This window comes from Aspergillus affinis, assembly GCF_023601865.1.
Source record: "Aspergillus affinis strain CMG 70 chromosome Unknown NODE_10_length_487445_cov_86_957759, whole genome shotgun sequence".
NCBI lineage: Eukaryota > Fungi > Ascomycota > Eurotiomycetes > Eurotiales > Aspergillaceae > Aspergillus > Aspergillus affinis.
Genome location: NW_026515791.1, coordinates 132,425 through 147,780, shown reverse-complemented (window position 1 = coordinate 147,780; position 15,356 = coordinate 132,425). Strand labels below are relative to the sequence as shown.

At 47.8% G+C, this 15,356-nt stretch overlaps 4 protein-coding genes across 4 annotated transcripts; all 4 read left to right on the top strand.

The window, feature by feature from the left end:
* Positions 1–97: 97 nt before the first annotated feature.
* Positions 98–2,476, top strand: KD926_000438 (fungal specific transcription factor domain-containing protein; the record flags this gene model as incomplete). Its single annotated transcript, XM_053096341.1, has 4 exons — positions 98–181; positions 275–386; positions 443–708; positions 779–2,476. The coding sequence occupies 4 exons, from the start codon at positions 98–100 to the stop codon at positions 2,474–2,476; spliced, it is 2,160 nt and encodes a 719-aa protein (XP_052959508.1).
* A 3,499-nt stretch (positions 2,477–5,975) lies between these two features.
* fgaPT1 (fumigaclavine A dimethylallyltransferase easL) lies at positions 5,976–7,277 on the top strand (the record flags this gene model as incomplete). Its single annotated transcript, XM_053096339.1, has 2 exons — positions 5,976–7,108; positions 7,160–7,277. The coding sequence occupies 2 exons, from the start codon at positions 5,976–5,978 to the stop codon at positions 7,275–7,277; spliced, it is 1,251 nt and encodes a 416-aa protein (XP_052959507.1).
* Positions 7,278–8,690: 1,413 nt separating this feature from the next.
* Positions 8,691–10,118, top strand: KD926_000436 (class I SAM-dependent methyltransferase; the record flags this gene model as incomplete). Its single annotated transcript, XM_053096338.1, has 2 exons — positions 8,691–9,528; positions 9,580–10,118. The coding sequence occupies 2 exons, from the start codon at positions 8,691–8,693 to the stop codon at positions 10,116–10,118; spliced, it is 1,377 nt and encodes a 458-aa protein (XP_052959506.1).
* Positions 10,119–10,942: 824 nt separating this feature from the next.
* KD926_000435 (isopenicillin N synthase family dioxygenase) lies at positions 10,943–12,035 on the top strand (the record flags this gene model as incomplete). The annotated part of the gene is made up of 3 exons (XM_053096337.1): positions 10,943–11,107; positions 11,167–11,325; positions 11,388–12,035. 3 exons carry the CDS (start codon positions 10,943–10,945, stop codon positions 12,033–12,035), a joined length of 972 nt encoding a protein of 323 aa, XP_052959505.1.
* Between the last annotated feature and the right edge of the window lie 3,321 nt (positions 12,036–15,356).

Sequence of the window (15,356 nt, the reverse complement as noted above, 5' to 3'; positions counted from 1 at the left end):
AATTGCTATCTTGGGAAGAAATGGGCTGTTAACGCCTCGTTTGAGTTAAGTTAGTCTTTCCACTCTGCTTTTTAAATCACTCCAAGGGATCGGGATTATGGAAAGTCCGTCCTCTGATGGCTCCACCCAGAGTTTTATCGCCGCCATCGCCGAACCGAGTGCCGCCATCGCCGAGACTCAAGTCCGCCTTAAGTAAAGTCCGCCTTCGTCCCCGAGCATAGTTACGCATCGACCATTGCCATCAACCTTTACCCTTCGGACGTTCATATACAAGGCCCATCAAAAATGGAGGCACCTGACTGTCGCAGGCGCAAAAGGGGTAGGCTTTCATGCATGGAATGCCATCGGCGAAAAGTACGTTGCGACCGCCATGATCCATGTCGAAGGTGCGTGGCGGCTAGGATTCGCTGTATCTACGATGCCCATAATGGAGTCGGTCCAGCAGCTACTAGAAGTAGCCGTCATTTCATAGAAAGGACGGATAACCACCTGCCAGCTACTCCTACAGAGAGCGTGATATTTCCGTGCCCCTCCGAGCAAGACAACGTCGCTCCATCTGCGCCACCACAGGACTCTCCACATGATCTAGAACGAAACTATAAGAGATACAACGATGAGGGGACTTCAACAAATCGGCAATACGTCCGTGGCACCTTGTCGAAAGGCCGGTTTCTCGGCAATACCCATCCCATTACGACATACCTTCAGGTTCGCTCCGTTTGCCCTACCCTTTCCCCTGCTAGGCGGTCTAGCGGTCATATCGCTAATAAGGATGTAGTGCGATGAGATGAGACGGACAGTTAATCATACTCCACATGTCGTGGGACGTAAAGAGACCAACAGATCGGAGTTGCTGAGTGAGGCTCACAGCTTGATCGCTTCTGCTAAGGCGACAGCCCGAGTTGTGAAAAGGCAACAAACCCCCCTGAGCCTATCTGTTGATGGGGCCGCATGCTATCTACCGCCTCAGGAAATCAGTGATACTCTGATTCGTCATTATATGAGGGTCATTGAGGGCCCCTTTCGCATCATTCATACTGGAACCTTTCAGCAAGAATATGCGGCTTTTTGGGGAGACCATACCAAACGAGGGACTCTATTTACGGTTATTATCTGTCTGATGATGTCAATTGGTATCAAATTTTGTGATGACGAAACCATAGAGACTCTCATACGCCCTCATATTCATGAATGGGTTCAAACAGCTGAGGTCTGCCTCTCGCGAGCAAAGTACAAGGAAATAGCCACTATTTCAGGTCTTCAAGCTCAGTGTTTGCTGTCTGTATTGCTTCGACTTGGTCGAAATAAGCCTGAAGAGATTTGGCTTCTGCAGGGAAAGCTTCTTCGTACCGCAACATGCATGGGCTTGCATCGCGACGGAAGCCACTTTCCTGGGATGTCGTTTTATCAAGCTGAAATGAGACGGAGGCTTTGGAGTACCATTCTCGAGCTCGATCTTCAGGCTGCAATGGATCTCGGTCATGTACCCACGATGAATGAGCGAAGCTTCGATTGTCTACCACCTTCCAATTTGAACGATGACGCTTTCGACAAAACAACTCAGAGATCTATTACAGAAATGCCCCAGTCAAAACCCACCCAAGCCTCTCTTCAAATCACTCTTCAAAACTCCCTGGCCACTCGGATGAAGATATGTCGACTGATGAATGACTCTTTCAACGAACCGTCATATGATGATATTCTTCAAGAAGCCAGCTCACTGGGAAAGCTTTTGGCCACCAATGAGGCATATATAGGATCTTTTCCTGAGGAACTCGGAATGAAAGCTGTTCATCGTAACCTTGCGATCTTTCTTACACGCCGTTTCTTGTTGGCCACGCACCGACCATTCGCGCAGAAGTCATTGGGAGACCGACAGTTTTACTATTCCCGCAAAGTTTGTCTGGACAACGCCCTGATTTTGCTTTCATGCGACCCTGACTCCGACTATGATCAGATCTTGTTGGAATCTGTTACATACTTTCAGCACATCATGCACCATGCTGCCATTGTGGTTTGTTTAGAGACCATTTGGCAGCTCAAGGAGGATCAAATGGACAAAAGGCTGTTTGAGCTCCATCGGAAAGATCGAGCCTGCCGGTTAGCCTTTGTCGAAAAGGTTCAGCGCCTCGCCATAGACCGTCTTCATGCTGGTGAGACCAACGTGAAAGCTCACGTCTTCCTTCATATGGCAGTTGCGCAGATTGAGGCCATGGAAAATGGCCTTGATATCACGGAATATGTAACGAAAGCCTCGACCGCCGCTTCACAGTATGCTCTAGAAATACTACAGAAGCGTAATATGACAAACGCAGATAGCAGTCGCTTACTCGGGTCAGTTAGTACTGACCAGGGTCTTGTGAACTTGGGAAATATCAGTCCTTTCTCAATGCCAGGTCCTGATAAGATAGACCTGGAACTAGGTGACATCGCTAATTGGTTATTTTCGGACTGGGTGTATGAAGATGCTGTGTAATCCGATACAGGGCTCGGAGTTTGACTTGGAAAATATTTAGGTACCTTGTCCTCTCCGTTTTCATTCAAAAGCTGTCACGTAGTGTCATACAGACCGAAAGTAGAGCGATGCCTTATCAAACATAGCACAAGTACCACCAGAAGTTCGGCAAAATGAATCAATTTTTAACAGAGGAAACGACTGAAGTTAGATGACTTGATCTGGCTAAGCAATGTTGGCTGACGTACAATCTTCAACCTCTCTAGCTCTCGTTACTACCTCCTTGTCCCCTCTTGGGATATACTAGATATATGCCTAATAATAATACAATATTAGAAAATATACAAAAAAAGATAAAGAAAACTGATCCACATGTCTCGGGTGCCTAGGTTTATAAGGTTTTGTTCTCCATACAGATTTCGTTATCTCCGCTTGTGACATTGTTCGCTGAGCTGTCCGCCTGAGTGCCGCTAACACCGAGACTATAGAGATAAATGTCCCTATACGTACCAGTTTTTCTACAATATCGTAAATTTCCTGTTGTAGACATTCACCGCTTTACTGAGGGCGCTCAGGGGCTTGCTCAGTGAGTAATTCACATCACGGCTGACCGCTCAGTGAGTAGTCACGTGAGCTCTGTCATATTGTGGCAGAAATATGTGGGTCTTCCTAGAAGCGATTATTCAACCAAGGAATATGATCGTTTTCAACTGAATGAAGGTCTTGATTCAACTAACTATACGATAAAGAAGCCGATATTTATGCAATTTGGGAGGCTTCCTGATCGACAAAACAAACGATATATCACGATAATACTGTCCCGAAAAATGCCGTATAAATGCAATAAAACTGCAATAAAACACAATGACAATGCAATATTTATGCAATGAATCAATCGGCCAAGAAAGGCGATGATATAAGCGGTTTAGTCATCTCCCGCGGCCACACATAACTAACTAGTTAACTAAGTTAGTTAGTTAGTTATCTTTACATATTACTCAGCCGGAAACCCGGTTCCCATTAACTATGGTCGTGAGGATATAGTTGTACCGGAAGTGCTTGCATAATTCAGCCCAGCACGCTTCCGCTTCGAATCCATCAAAAAGGCGATCGGATGTGCTGTTGAAAGGCCTCCGACGGCCATGGCCCATGCAGGTCGTCGCATCGAGCAGCGTGCTTGCGACCAGCATCCGCTTACTCATCACAGGATGTGACTGGTTGTTAAGCCAGTGGACAACTGAAGGGGAGAACAAAAAACCGCCTTTCATAATCGTTAGAATTGTCCATAATATTCGGGTGGATGATTTGGATTATGCTCTGTTCAATAGAGCGTGCTATGTCTAATACAGATCCCGAAGAGCACGAATAGTCAATCGACTCGGTGTTGTACAATGTAGCACCAGGCAGGGATGCGTTGTTTTGGGGTATACTGTACAACCGGATGATATGGTCCGAAGATTAGGGTCTGACGACTCCCCTTGCTGTTCGCATATCCAGGGTTACCAGTCATACATTCTGTGTTACATGTATCATTGCTGCATTGCTGCTATCAAACTCCTCACTGTGTGCATTATGCAATGAGCCCACGTCGAAAGGCAGGAGAACGTTTCGTGGCAATCTTGTGCCCATCAGGCATACAGACTCGCGGTAGTGGCATTGTATGCTATTCAACTCAGTCCTTCGATAGTTCACGCAAACCGCTTCTTGATCTATAAGGGCTGCTATTTGAATTCTAACTCCTTACCAGACAGCACGAAAGGCGTCCCATGGCCTCTATCAGTCCGGCAGAAGTAGGGGCCATGATTCTACAAGCGTTCCGACACCTCCTTGAGATAAGAGTCTAAGTCCTCAATGCGTTTGGATCTATCATCAACTTCCTAAAATTTCATCAATTGATTACGGCTTTCATTTCTTTCCTCATTCTAAGAGATATTGGAATCCGGCGACGGGAAGCAGGCCATCAAGCAGGCCACCGCGCAGGCCACCACCGGAGTGATCACTGACATGCACGAACTTGGAGCGACAACTAAAAAGATAGCACATAGATTCGTTTTATATGGGAGGCAGCAGTAGTTCCTCTGGAAACGAGGTGGCTAATACCGCGTGATTTAAGTATCAAACATAATCCCGAGACTGGGAACGCCGTTGTAAATCATGTGAGTTCGGCGAAGACGAGGCGGACCTAGTTATCGGAGCGGATGGCATAAACAGTGTTGTAAGGGGGCACCCGCTCGGGATCGAAAATTTCTGTCCGCGGTACAGGTGAGCATGGCATAAAAGGAAGCAGAGGTATCTCCTAGAGCGGCCAAGCATGGGTGCATAGATCTTGAATCATTTCCAGGGCGAGACGGAAGGAAGCCATGATTTTCACAATCGGCAAGGGCGACCTTTTTTGTTACCCTACAGACAGCTAACGGATGCCTTGGTCTTCTACTTTCCCCAGAAGGCAACCCTTCCAGAGTAATCCTAAAGCCCAGCTTGCTTGCCAGCGAATCATCGCTGAAGCGGAGCCAAGTCATGTATATGGCATCAAAACTCTCCCAAAACTACCGACGTGGGGCCAAATAGAATTGTTTTGGTTTGAGACTCAGCCCATGCCATGTCACCTATGACGGGACAAGGGGCGTCGCGGAGTCAGGAAGACGTGCAAACCCTCGCCTTGCTTCTAAGGGATGATTCGGGAGTTTCCTGCTGATGAAGCGAATAGCAATTCATTGTCACTACCGTTGAGCGAACTTTGTCAGACATATCATGATATACGCCACAGACGAGTTGAGAGAATTGCCGCTGTGGGTAACGCTCCTGGTAAACGCATGCTCAAAAATCAGCCGTTGTCAGAGTCCATTAGATACGCTCTGTTTCGAGCAATCGATAGCTTCCCAATTATTGGTGGCTTACATATTGTCCCTGCGCAGCTGATGCTGACAGAAGATTCGACAGCCAGAAAATTCGTGGACAGCTTAAATGAACGACCATAGCTGGCGCGCGAAAAAGAGTGTGGAGCCCGCGATGAGCAATGGGTGGACATACAAGGAACGATACAAGCAGCAAATGTTCGATCCAGGAACGGTTGAGACAAGAATTTCACCAGAGTCCGACGAGCAAAGGCCACGGCCAGCTGACATGCTCCAGGCATCCGTGAGTGCCAATATAATAAGAGCCTTGAAATAATGTACGAGATAATAGCATCGCCGGAAGTAAATAAGTGAGACACTGCACCTAATACATTGCCAAGTGGCCATTCAGTCAGCCTGCTGCATGTCTGCCTAAAATATTGGACCTGTTGTAGCGGTGGTTCATGCACTTTTTGCCACCCCCTGCGCCCCTCCATCAATGCACATTCATCGTGGCCATGGGCTGACCGATATGAAGGCTGACTGAATGTCTCCGTTTGCAATACTTCGTGTATTTTCCAAATAACGATACTTTTCTTCTTATAAAAATTATCCAACAACCCAACATCAAGGTCGAATACTAAAGTCCCTTAGTACTCCCAGATCCCAGCCAACCGTTCAAGACCATGTTCGAGTCGATGCATAGTGACCGGCACGAAGAGCCGTGGAAGGTCTTATTCCGCCATTTACCGTCCCAGAGCTGCGATCACCAGCTCTGGTGGGAAAGGCTGGCACCAGTTATCGGATCCTCCTTGGGTTTGACGGATTATGGTCTCGGTGCTCAGTATCGGAATCTCCTATTAATTTATTCCATTGTTATACCATCTCTCGGTCCGTTTCCAAACAAGAACGGGGCAAAATCCACCTGGATCAATTGTATGGCGAACAATGCTGGGCCGTTAGATGTCAGCGTGAACTATCAACAAGGATCGAAGTGTGCCTTTCGTATTACAGTTGAACCTGTTGGCCTTCACGCTGGAGGTCAGTCAGACATCATTAATGAGTTGGCTCCGAAGTCCCTGCTCCAGAGTCTGAACCATATCCAGCCAGATATCGACTTTACCTGGTTCGACCACCTTGACCGTACGCTTATTCTGAATACTCAACAGGCGCGCCAGTACTGGAGCTTGATGGAACACCTTCCCTGCAAATCTCAGACGGTGATTGGACTCGACCTTCATGAGGATTCATTCACAGTCAAGCCTTACCTCAGCCCTCTATTAAATGCAGCCGCTACAGGCGACAATTTTCTCCGAGTCATGTTTGACAATCTGAGGGATCTCTGCAGCACCAGCAACCTCAAGCTTGGTCTGTCAAAGGTGGAAGAGTACCTGAGCTCGACGACCCATAAAATTCAAGGGGAAAAAACCTATCTTTCTTTCGACTGCAAGAGCCCTACCCAGTCCCGCATCAAGATCTATTCCGCCGTGGACGTGACCTCACTTGACCAAGTTCATGACTTCTGGACATTGGGGGGCCGGCTTCAGGGCTTGGACATTGATAATGGATTTCGGATCGTCGAGAAGATGTGGAACAGCATTTACCGTTGCCAAATGCCCAGTGCGAAGTCAAAGGAGTTTTTGACCGTCAACTTTAATTGGGAGTTGTCGCCCAAGGATGGCAACGTTGCGCCAAAAGCATACTTCCTCGTCAGCGATGATTATGACAAGCATATCTCTCTGGCCGTGATTGATCTCTTTCAAGAACTTGGTTGGAAGGACCATATCCACCGACACAAAGCCTTGGAGAAGGAGGCATAGTAAGTCGAACCATCCTAGCAGCATGAGCGGATGGCAGCTAATAGTCCTAGCTCTGCCCACGATCTGGAGGGACGAACTGATATCTACATGTGGCTTGCTCTTGCATACTCTACACGTTCAGGTCCGTACGTCACAGTTTATACCAATCCACTTGCTCGTCGCGTGTAGGGAAGCGGATCAGCAGAAAGTTTCAGTTACTGTTCTAGTTTCGAGATAGCTAGTACGATCTAACAAAAGCTGCTTACTCCTACCTTCATCTCGCTGTTGCAGGAGCCTGCTGCACCCAGACAAGTCCGGATGATAAATTGCTATGGGTCTAAAGTCAGGCTATGTCTATCTATGTCTATAATTCCCTCCTGATGGCGACTCCTCTTTTCCTTTTCCGTTCTCCTTTTGGTATTTATTAATTTGATAGTCTCATTATAACCACACCGAACAATATGAGAGCAATTGATGCGTAATCTCCGCTTTCAAGTGTTGAGCGATACTGCTCGCCTACGCTTCCCAATGTAGACTAGCGCTACGCACAGTGGCCTCAGATAGCTGATCATTCGATCAACCTTCATTAGGAATACTACGCATATTGATCAACATCAAGAACCTTTTGTCGGTGTGTTCCATCACCAACGGCTGGCTGACTTGTAACCAGCGGTGTGATGTTTCCAGCTATTCCTACCAATACACGCGTTATGACCAATCTGCCGTACAACGCAAGCCGAGCCACAAGCATAGCTTTGGGTTGAATAATGTAGTCCAGAGCATAGAGTGGACGTCCAATGTAATACGGCAGGCAGTCTCACCCAGTCCACAACAGCTGCATTCCTACCCAATTTCTGCAAAGTTTCAGTCGATCATGTAGCATCGACTACGCAGCTACGAATTCCTGGTGCGGCCCCAGGAGTATGCGTTGAAAACCTCAAATATTACCAGTTTCTGCACCATTTTCCCTTCTATTGGTTTCTGGGGTTAAGCAACATTCAACTAACGCATATTGCGTGTTCGTCGCCTTCGAAACCGGCTCCTAAGGCGGAAGGAGAAGAGCCGGGGACGTCGAGGGGAGACAACTAGCAATGTTTCCTTGCATTGAATGAGGATGGAGGTGCAGCTATGCACGCATAAAGCGAACCAAGTACACATACGCGCAACTTGTGTTGCGTTTCAATGCCAACATACCCCTGATATTGAGCTTCCAAGGCTTAAATCTGGCACCACGTAGACACCGCCGTCAGCTGCTACGAAATTACCTGTATCTACCTTTGTTTACACGTTCTCTCGATTCACTTTGTTCAACTGCGAGCTCCCGTCATCGGTTACTGGACCCTTATCCCTAGAGTATTGCGAATGTGCCACGTAGGTCACTGAGTCGCTGGGTAATGTCCATTGCTATTGAGTGGGTTCCGACTGCATGAACATAAGACAGGGTTGTAAGCCAGGACGGGTCTGATCAAGCTAACTAATGAGAAACGGTTCTAGATCCCAAATATATGTAGCTTGTGAATGATTTGACTCTGGGTCACTCTGGATAAGTTATTGATTCCAAATATTTGAAAAATCTATACCTTAATCTCACCTTTTCACGTCATGGAAGCACACGCCGAAAACGCCGAGAACCTGTTCAACGACTTGGGGCTATCTTACGAGGAAGCTTTTGGCAATGACCCCCAGCTCCGCCAATTCATCGCATTTGCAGCTTCTAAGCTCCCCAAAAGAAGCAGAGTGCTTGATGTCGGATGCGGGACTGGTAAGCCAGTCGCTGAGGAGCTTTCTTCCGCCGATCTTATCGTCCATGGCATCGACGCATCCGATGAAATGGTCCGCCTCGCCAGTTCTCAGGTGGCTGGGTTTTTTGAACAGGCGGATATGAGACAATATAGCCCCAAAGTCCAGTTCGACGGCATATTCGCCATTTTGTCGCTGTTCCAGTTGACGCCGGGTGATATATGCTGCATGGTCACCAAATTCTCGGAGTGGCTAAGAGTGGGCGGATATGTTGCTCTTGGTGTCACTCCCAGCACGGCTCTCCCTCCGCAGAAATGCACCTACGACCCGACGTGGGATTGCGTCTGGATGATTGGGAAGTTCTGGATGGGAAACTACACGAACGAGTCATTCTTTTCCGAAGAAAACTGGCGCCGGCTTCTTCGCAACGCAGGGTTTGTCATTGAGACTGAACCGGTCGACTACTTGTTTTCTCCTACTGGTTGTAATCACCCAGAGGCTCACTATCTTATTCTTGCTCGCAAGGTAGATGAGCAACCGCTTTTGGGGCCGTTCCCTTTACCGACCACCCGAAAAGCGCTGCCCAGGACAGCGAGAGGCGACATCTTTAACAGCCGCTTTGAGAGCAGCGATCTGGAAGGGCTACTTAGGACGCACCAAAGCAGCCGCAATGTACTTTGCCTGGGGCAGAAACATGAAAGTGAGTACGCATTGGCATGATTTCCTGCAGCTACCGCTAAACTATGACCAGATACGCGATTTACCATCTGTGACGCCAAATATTTCGATGAGCCTTTGGAAAAGCTTCCATTCACTGATGGAAGCTTCGATGTAGTCTTCGCACCGTGGAAGCTTGACTACGCCATTGATCTCGAGAGGACATTAGCAGAGTTAATTCGGGTGGCGAACAAATCTCAATCTCAGATAATCCTCATCCAGGGTGCACCAGGAAACGAAGTTGTTAAGCATTTGAATACCGTTGCGCGTTCGCTTCCAATTGAGCATCAAGGATATCTTCTACGTTGTGCGGTACAACATTTGGAGATGGCTGGTTTTGGCGATATTTCTTTGAGACGGATTGATGCCCAGTATTACTTCCCTGAGCAGGACCTTACTGGTCGTTGCTCTGTGGCGGCAGATGTGCTAGCTGGGATATGGCACAAAGCGCATCCTCAGTATAATGTTATCAAGGAGGCTCTGGCTTCGAACCTACAGCTGCACTTCCAAGGCCGCACTCACTGGGTTGGCCATGAAATGGTTGCTCTAGTGGCAAGCCGTGTAGAGACTTAGATAGATATGAAATGATACAGTGAAATTGGAAGTTGGAAACAATTATACCGTATCGAACTGAAATCTGTTGGACGAGTCTCTCTGCTGTACCTCCTCTGTTGATCTACCCAATTTACCTTGTGTTACCACCTGTACAGGACCATGAAGGATGAATATGCAAAGATCCAACAGTAATACTGTAGTTTCAAAAATGAAAGGTACAATTAGCTGAATACACGTTTACCACCGTCATTCGTCGTGGCAATTATTAGGAAGCGATGCAAAGTTCTTGCGGTGTGACAGAATTGCAATGTAACCTCAGCTGCATGTAAGGGGGCATAATCTACACCGAGAACAGAATCAAGCTGAGAGTATGTCGGATTGGCATGAAAAGCAGGACCATGGATTAGATCATGGTAATGCAACTTTTCCCCAAGCCCAAGCCCACTCGTGGCAATGAAAGGTACAATTAGCTGAATACACGTTTACCACCGTCATTCGTCGTGGCAATTATTAGGAAGCGATGCAAAGTTCTTGCGGTGTGACGAAATTGCAATGTAACCTCAGCTGCATGTAAGGGGGCATAATCTACACCGAGAACAGAATCAAGCTGAGAGTATGTCGGATTGGCATGAAAAGCAGGACCATGGATTAGATCATGGTAATGCAACTTCTCCCCAAGCCCAAGCCCACTCGTGGCGGAATCCTTTTCTTTGGACAACTATCCGTATAAAAAGTAGAAAATTTCGATCTGGAATTTTCGCTACATTCAGTCCCGTTTTGTTCCTGACGGCTCGGCTTATAGAGAAAGAGAGCACGGAAACATCATCACAAGCAAACTGAGAATGCTTCAGGTTGTCACGCTAAACCTTGCTAACTGGCTCGGCAATCGGCCCGATGAAAAACAATGCTTCGCACGTACGCTTTGTGAGGGCCTGAAGGACTGTGGGTTTGTCAGATTAGTTAACCACGGAATAACCGACGATATCATCGACGGTTTGGAGGAGTGTGTAAGGCTTTCCTCCGACCATAGTGCTGTCCTGGCGATACCGTCTGACTTGTTATCTAGAAAACCAAATTCTTCTCTTTGCCTACATCAGAGAAGACGAAAATAGTGAACCTGCCTGGTCCAAAACCACAGAGAGGATGGAGTGGCCTGGGGGTGGAGAAAACTGCTCATCTATATAACCCCAATATCACGGAACCATCAGGCTATGAGGATGCAAAGGTTGGTTGCACCTCAGGACAGTATGGATATCTAATAGCTTGAGCTGAGAAGTATGTCTCTAGGAGCACTATGACTGTGGCCCACCACAGGACACCATGTTCCCAAACCTATGGCCAGATGAGAATCTGGTGCCTGGCTTTCGTACCTCTATCGAGGCATTCTTTGTTCAAGCTGAGGCAATCAGCATGCACCTGATGGAAGCACTAGAGGTTGGATTCGGGCTTTCCCCTGGTGCTTTCACTCGCCTCTGCGAGGGACACAACGGTGAGCTACGGGTGAACCACTACCCCAGCATTCCAGCTTCGAGCATCACGAACGGATCGACGAACCGGATCTGGCCGCATGTTGACTTTAGCATTATCACGCTTCTCTTTCAAGATCAGACTGGTGGCTTAGAAGCATGGGACAGTACATCAGAGACGTTCGCCCCGTTACTGCCGGGGTCGAAAAGTGAACTGTTGGTCAACTCAGGCAATATACTCCAGCGGTGGACAAATGACGTGATTAAGGGTGGCTTGCATCGTGTGGGTTTGCCGCATGAGTATGGTGATACGCTTCCCCAGCGTTACTCAGTAGCGTATTTCATGAAAGCACCACGAGACAAGAGTGTGGGGGCTCAAGAGGCGTTCATGAAGGATGACAAGCCAACAAATTATAGCAATATTACGATTTTGGACTATCAGAAAGGTTGGACTGGGCAGCTTTACTAAACTGACGTTCGTCATTCCAATTCGTTTACACCTTGATCAATAAACCAGATTTCTATTAATGAGATGAAATGTAACGATTGTCATTGAGCTCAGCAGGCGCTTCTCCTTATCCAACTCAGGGGGATGTGGCCCGATCAACCCATGGTCGGCATGGATGGATCCAACATAGCGTGGATCAACCGTATACAATCCCCGGCCAGTATAATGGGGACACACTGCTGTCATTGGCAGTAGTATGGCGGCGCTACGACGGACCATTTGTAGGCGCATTGGCTAGATGCCCAGTAAATTGGCGCAGGCAAATTAAGTGGACATGCAAGAGCTTGCTTGCTTGCTTTTTCTTTATGTTATGGCGCGTTGACAAAACTTCTAAACGACATCTGCGAGAGCACGCACGACTCAATCGCTTTCATATACTCATGAATCTATCGTTTTGGGCCCTGACTTTGATGCTGAAGTCCGCTGATCTTACATACCTGTGGACGTTCTCTGACTTTATTTTTTTTTTGTCGAATGGGTCTAGCAGTGAATCTGTGAAGTTCTAACGTGAGCACTTTTTCTTAGCGACCAGTACTGCTATGGGATAATCAGAAAAGCGAGCCTCTTGGGCAATGTATGGTCCGCACCGCTGGAGATCCTTACTTCTCTACTGTAGCCATCTGACGCACGTGACGCGATTCAAGCAACCTAGACAACGACCTCATCACGCATAGCCATCCTCTCCATGACATTAAGGAAATATGCACGATAGCACGGGTCGGCAGATAATATATTTTCTGTAGTAGGTAGATATCTCGGAGATAAACAGGGACAGCGTACCCTTGCAGAGGTTCGAGAGCTTGATAAATTCTGGCTTCATAATTAGAAATATACTTAGTTCCTTTGCCAACAAATGTGTAGCCATAAGCATCTAGGGTAATGGTAAACAGAGAGCTATCTAGTCCTCCTTTTCCCATAGGACGGCAACTGTGATCAGGATCACGGTTCAGTTGTTCGCTTACAAGCTTGACCAAGTCGGATCGCGAAAGTGGATGTCGACCGTTCGACGGACGTTTCTGGTGAAAGGACAGATTCGGACACTCAGGATCAAATTCACGTTTATAAGTGAGACCTTGGAAGACATGCTTGCGTACAACACTCTTTGTTTGGAGGGCGTCTCTGACCGGAATACTTAGGATCACTTTGAGGATTCAACGTTCGTTGTCGTTTTCTCCTCTGCACAAGAACCGGAGAAGACGTGATTCGACCGAGGGCCGTATCGGATTCGCTTGAAAACTCCGGTGTATGCAGCCGTACACGTTACCAGTCAACGGCGTGTATCGAGAGGAAGGACCTTGTAGAATTCTGTGAGGGGCTACCGAGCGCTACGTGTGCTGGCGGCAGCGCTCTATGCCGAGCATCTCCACAACGTTCGACACAGCGCGCTCGTGCTGGGGCCGTACGGGTGACCGCCGGATCTGGCCCCCTTCGTAATTGTGCTACTAATCGTCGAGGAAATCGGGACTGCGCGACCTGCCCATCCAGAACTTGATCTAAGCAAGTGAACAACACCGCGCCATAGGACGGAAGCTCATCGTTGTCTGGCAAATGGAGGGCCTAGGTACCGCGTATCGCAGCAACGCATCCTGTCTCCCGTAGAACGCTGAGCTGAGCTGAGCTAACACGGTCTAGACAATCGTCGGTAGGTGAACATGCAGCATTTGTTGGCCCTCGATCGCCAAGAGTTCAAGGTACCAAGACCGCCCATTGTACCTCCATCCATAGGCTGGCCGTAATAGATCCTCCGATTCGTCCTTTACTACCGTCGACACCGCAACAATAGGCCTTCGCGGGACCCCGGTACGAGGGTTCGATTCTTGAAAGGGTCTGTGGATGTAGCACAGACGATAAGGACATAATCGAGTACCCGTCGGGGAGTATGTGTCAATTAGGTTTTGATTTTGAGGAAGAAGAAACATTCGTATAATCAAGATAGATCCATGGCGAGACAAATTTATACCCTCAATATCGATATATAGGGACGGAGGCTCATTTGGTAGGTTGTGCATGTTGCATGGTGCTGCCCAGCCTTCGATATGGGGGATGTACGACGAGCAAGGCTGGATTAATTTGCACGGGACTCTGAGTTAAGACACCTATCTCTTGCAGCACGAGACTGCTCAGCCAAGGTTGCCGCGTTGCTGTAGATCTGTTCGCCTAGCCGTCTCCCAGGTCAGCAGCCCCATCCCTCTTAGGGGTGTTGGTCTGCTTCATGCTAATGTCAAACTTACTACTCACCATCAGTACGCAGAGGAACATACATATACATATATCTATCGTCCTGACTGCTATGATCGGCTCGCTAATCTCCAACCGGGAACATACTTAACTCCTGCCATTCTTCAGAGCTAGATGATACCTGTCTTCGCAGGACTGCTGAGGCATAAAGTCCGGCTTATCAAGTGTATGAGACACGTTTTTCAGGCGCAGTTCGTTAGGAGTATGATGGCCCGCCGGCCCCACATCCTGAATATGCGTCCTTAGGGAGTCGTCATGCTTCTCGGGGCCGCATCCATAGATTCCAGTCAGAAATTGCAGAGCTAGCTTCTCTGTGGTATACTCCAAATCGGATTCGAGATAAGAAGTGACATTACTCTCTTCTTCTATATTGGACTCTGGCATTTGAGACATAGTCCCATTTTCTTCGCTATCCAGAGGATACGGCTCATCTGAAACTTGATACTGACAGGTCGATTCTATATTTGTTTCATCCAGTGATCCAGGGTAGTCACAGTCGAGATAAATATCTTCTGCTGTGGAATCACAAGAAGAACATGAATCAAGTAACGTATCTGAAAATCCGGGTAGGGCTGCTCCAGTAGAGAGACTGAGATTGGTAGGCCTCACAAGATCAGTGCCTATATTCGGCGTCTTCCTCTAGCTGCACGGCAGTGAAGAAGATTGGAATCAATCTGCTTGTCATTTACAAATCGAAATTGTGGTAAGATGTCCATTTTTGCGCTGTGGTCTGTTGTATGTGGGAGAATCTGTCACGGTGTTGCACCCTGAAAGTGCCAGTTCTATCCTAACACTAATCCAGAACAGGAAATCGTCACGTACTCTAACTCATAATAGGAAATCGTGACGCTCTTGGCAAATACTACACTGGAAGGCGCGCGCTGCGCACGCTGCGGCCCTGAAACGACAAGAAGGGGAGGAAATATAAGATACGTGAGGTTATCGAGATAGATTGAGATGACTTCATGGAGTAAGAAAGGCTAAAGCATGCAGGAAAGAACATTGCGGATATTGATAAAGCAGCCGAGGCCGGAAGCCCTATTT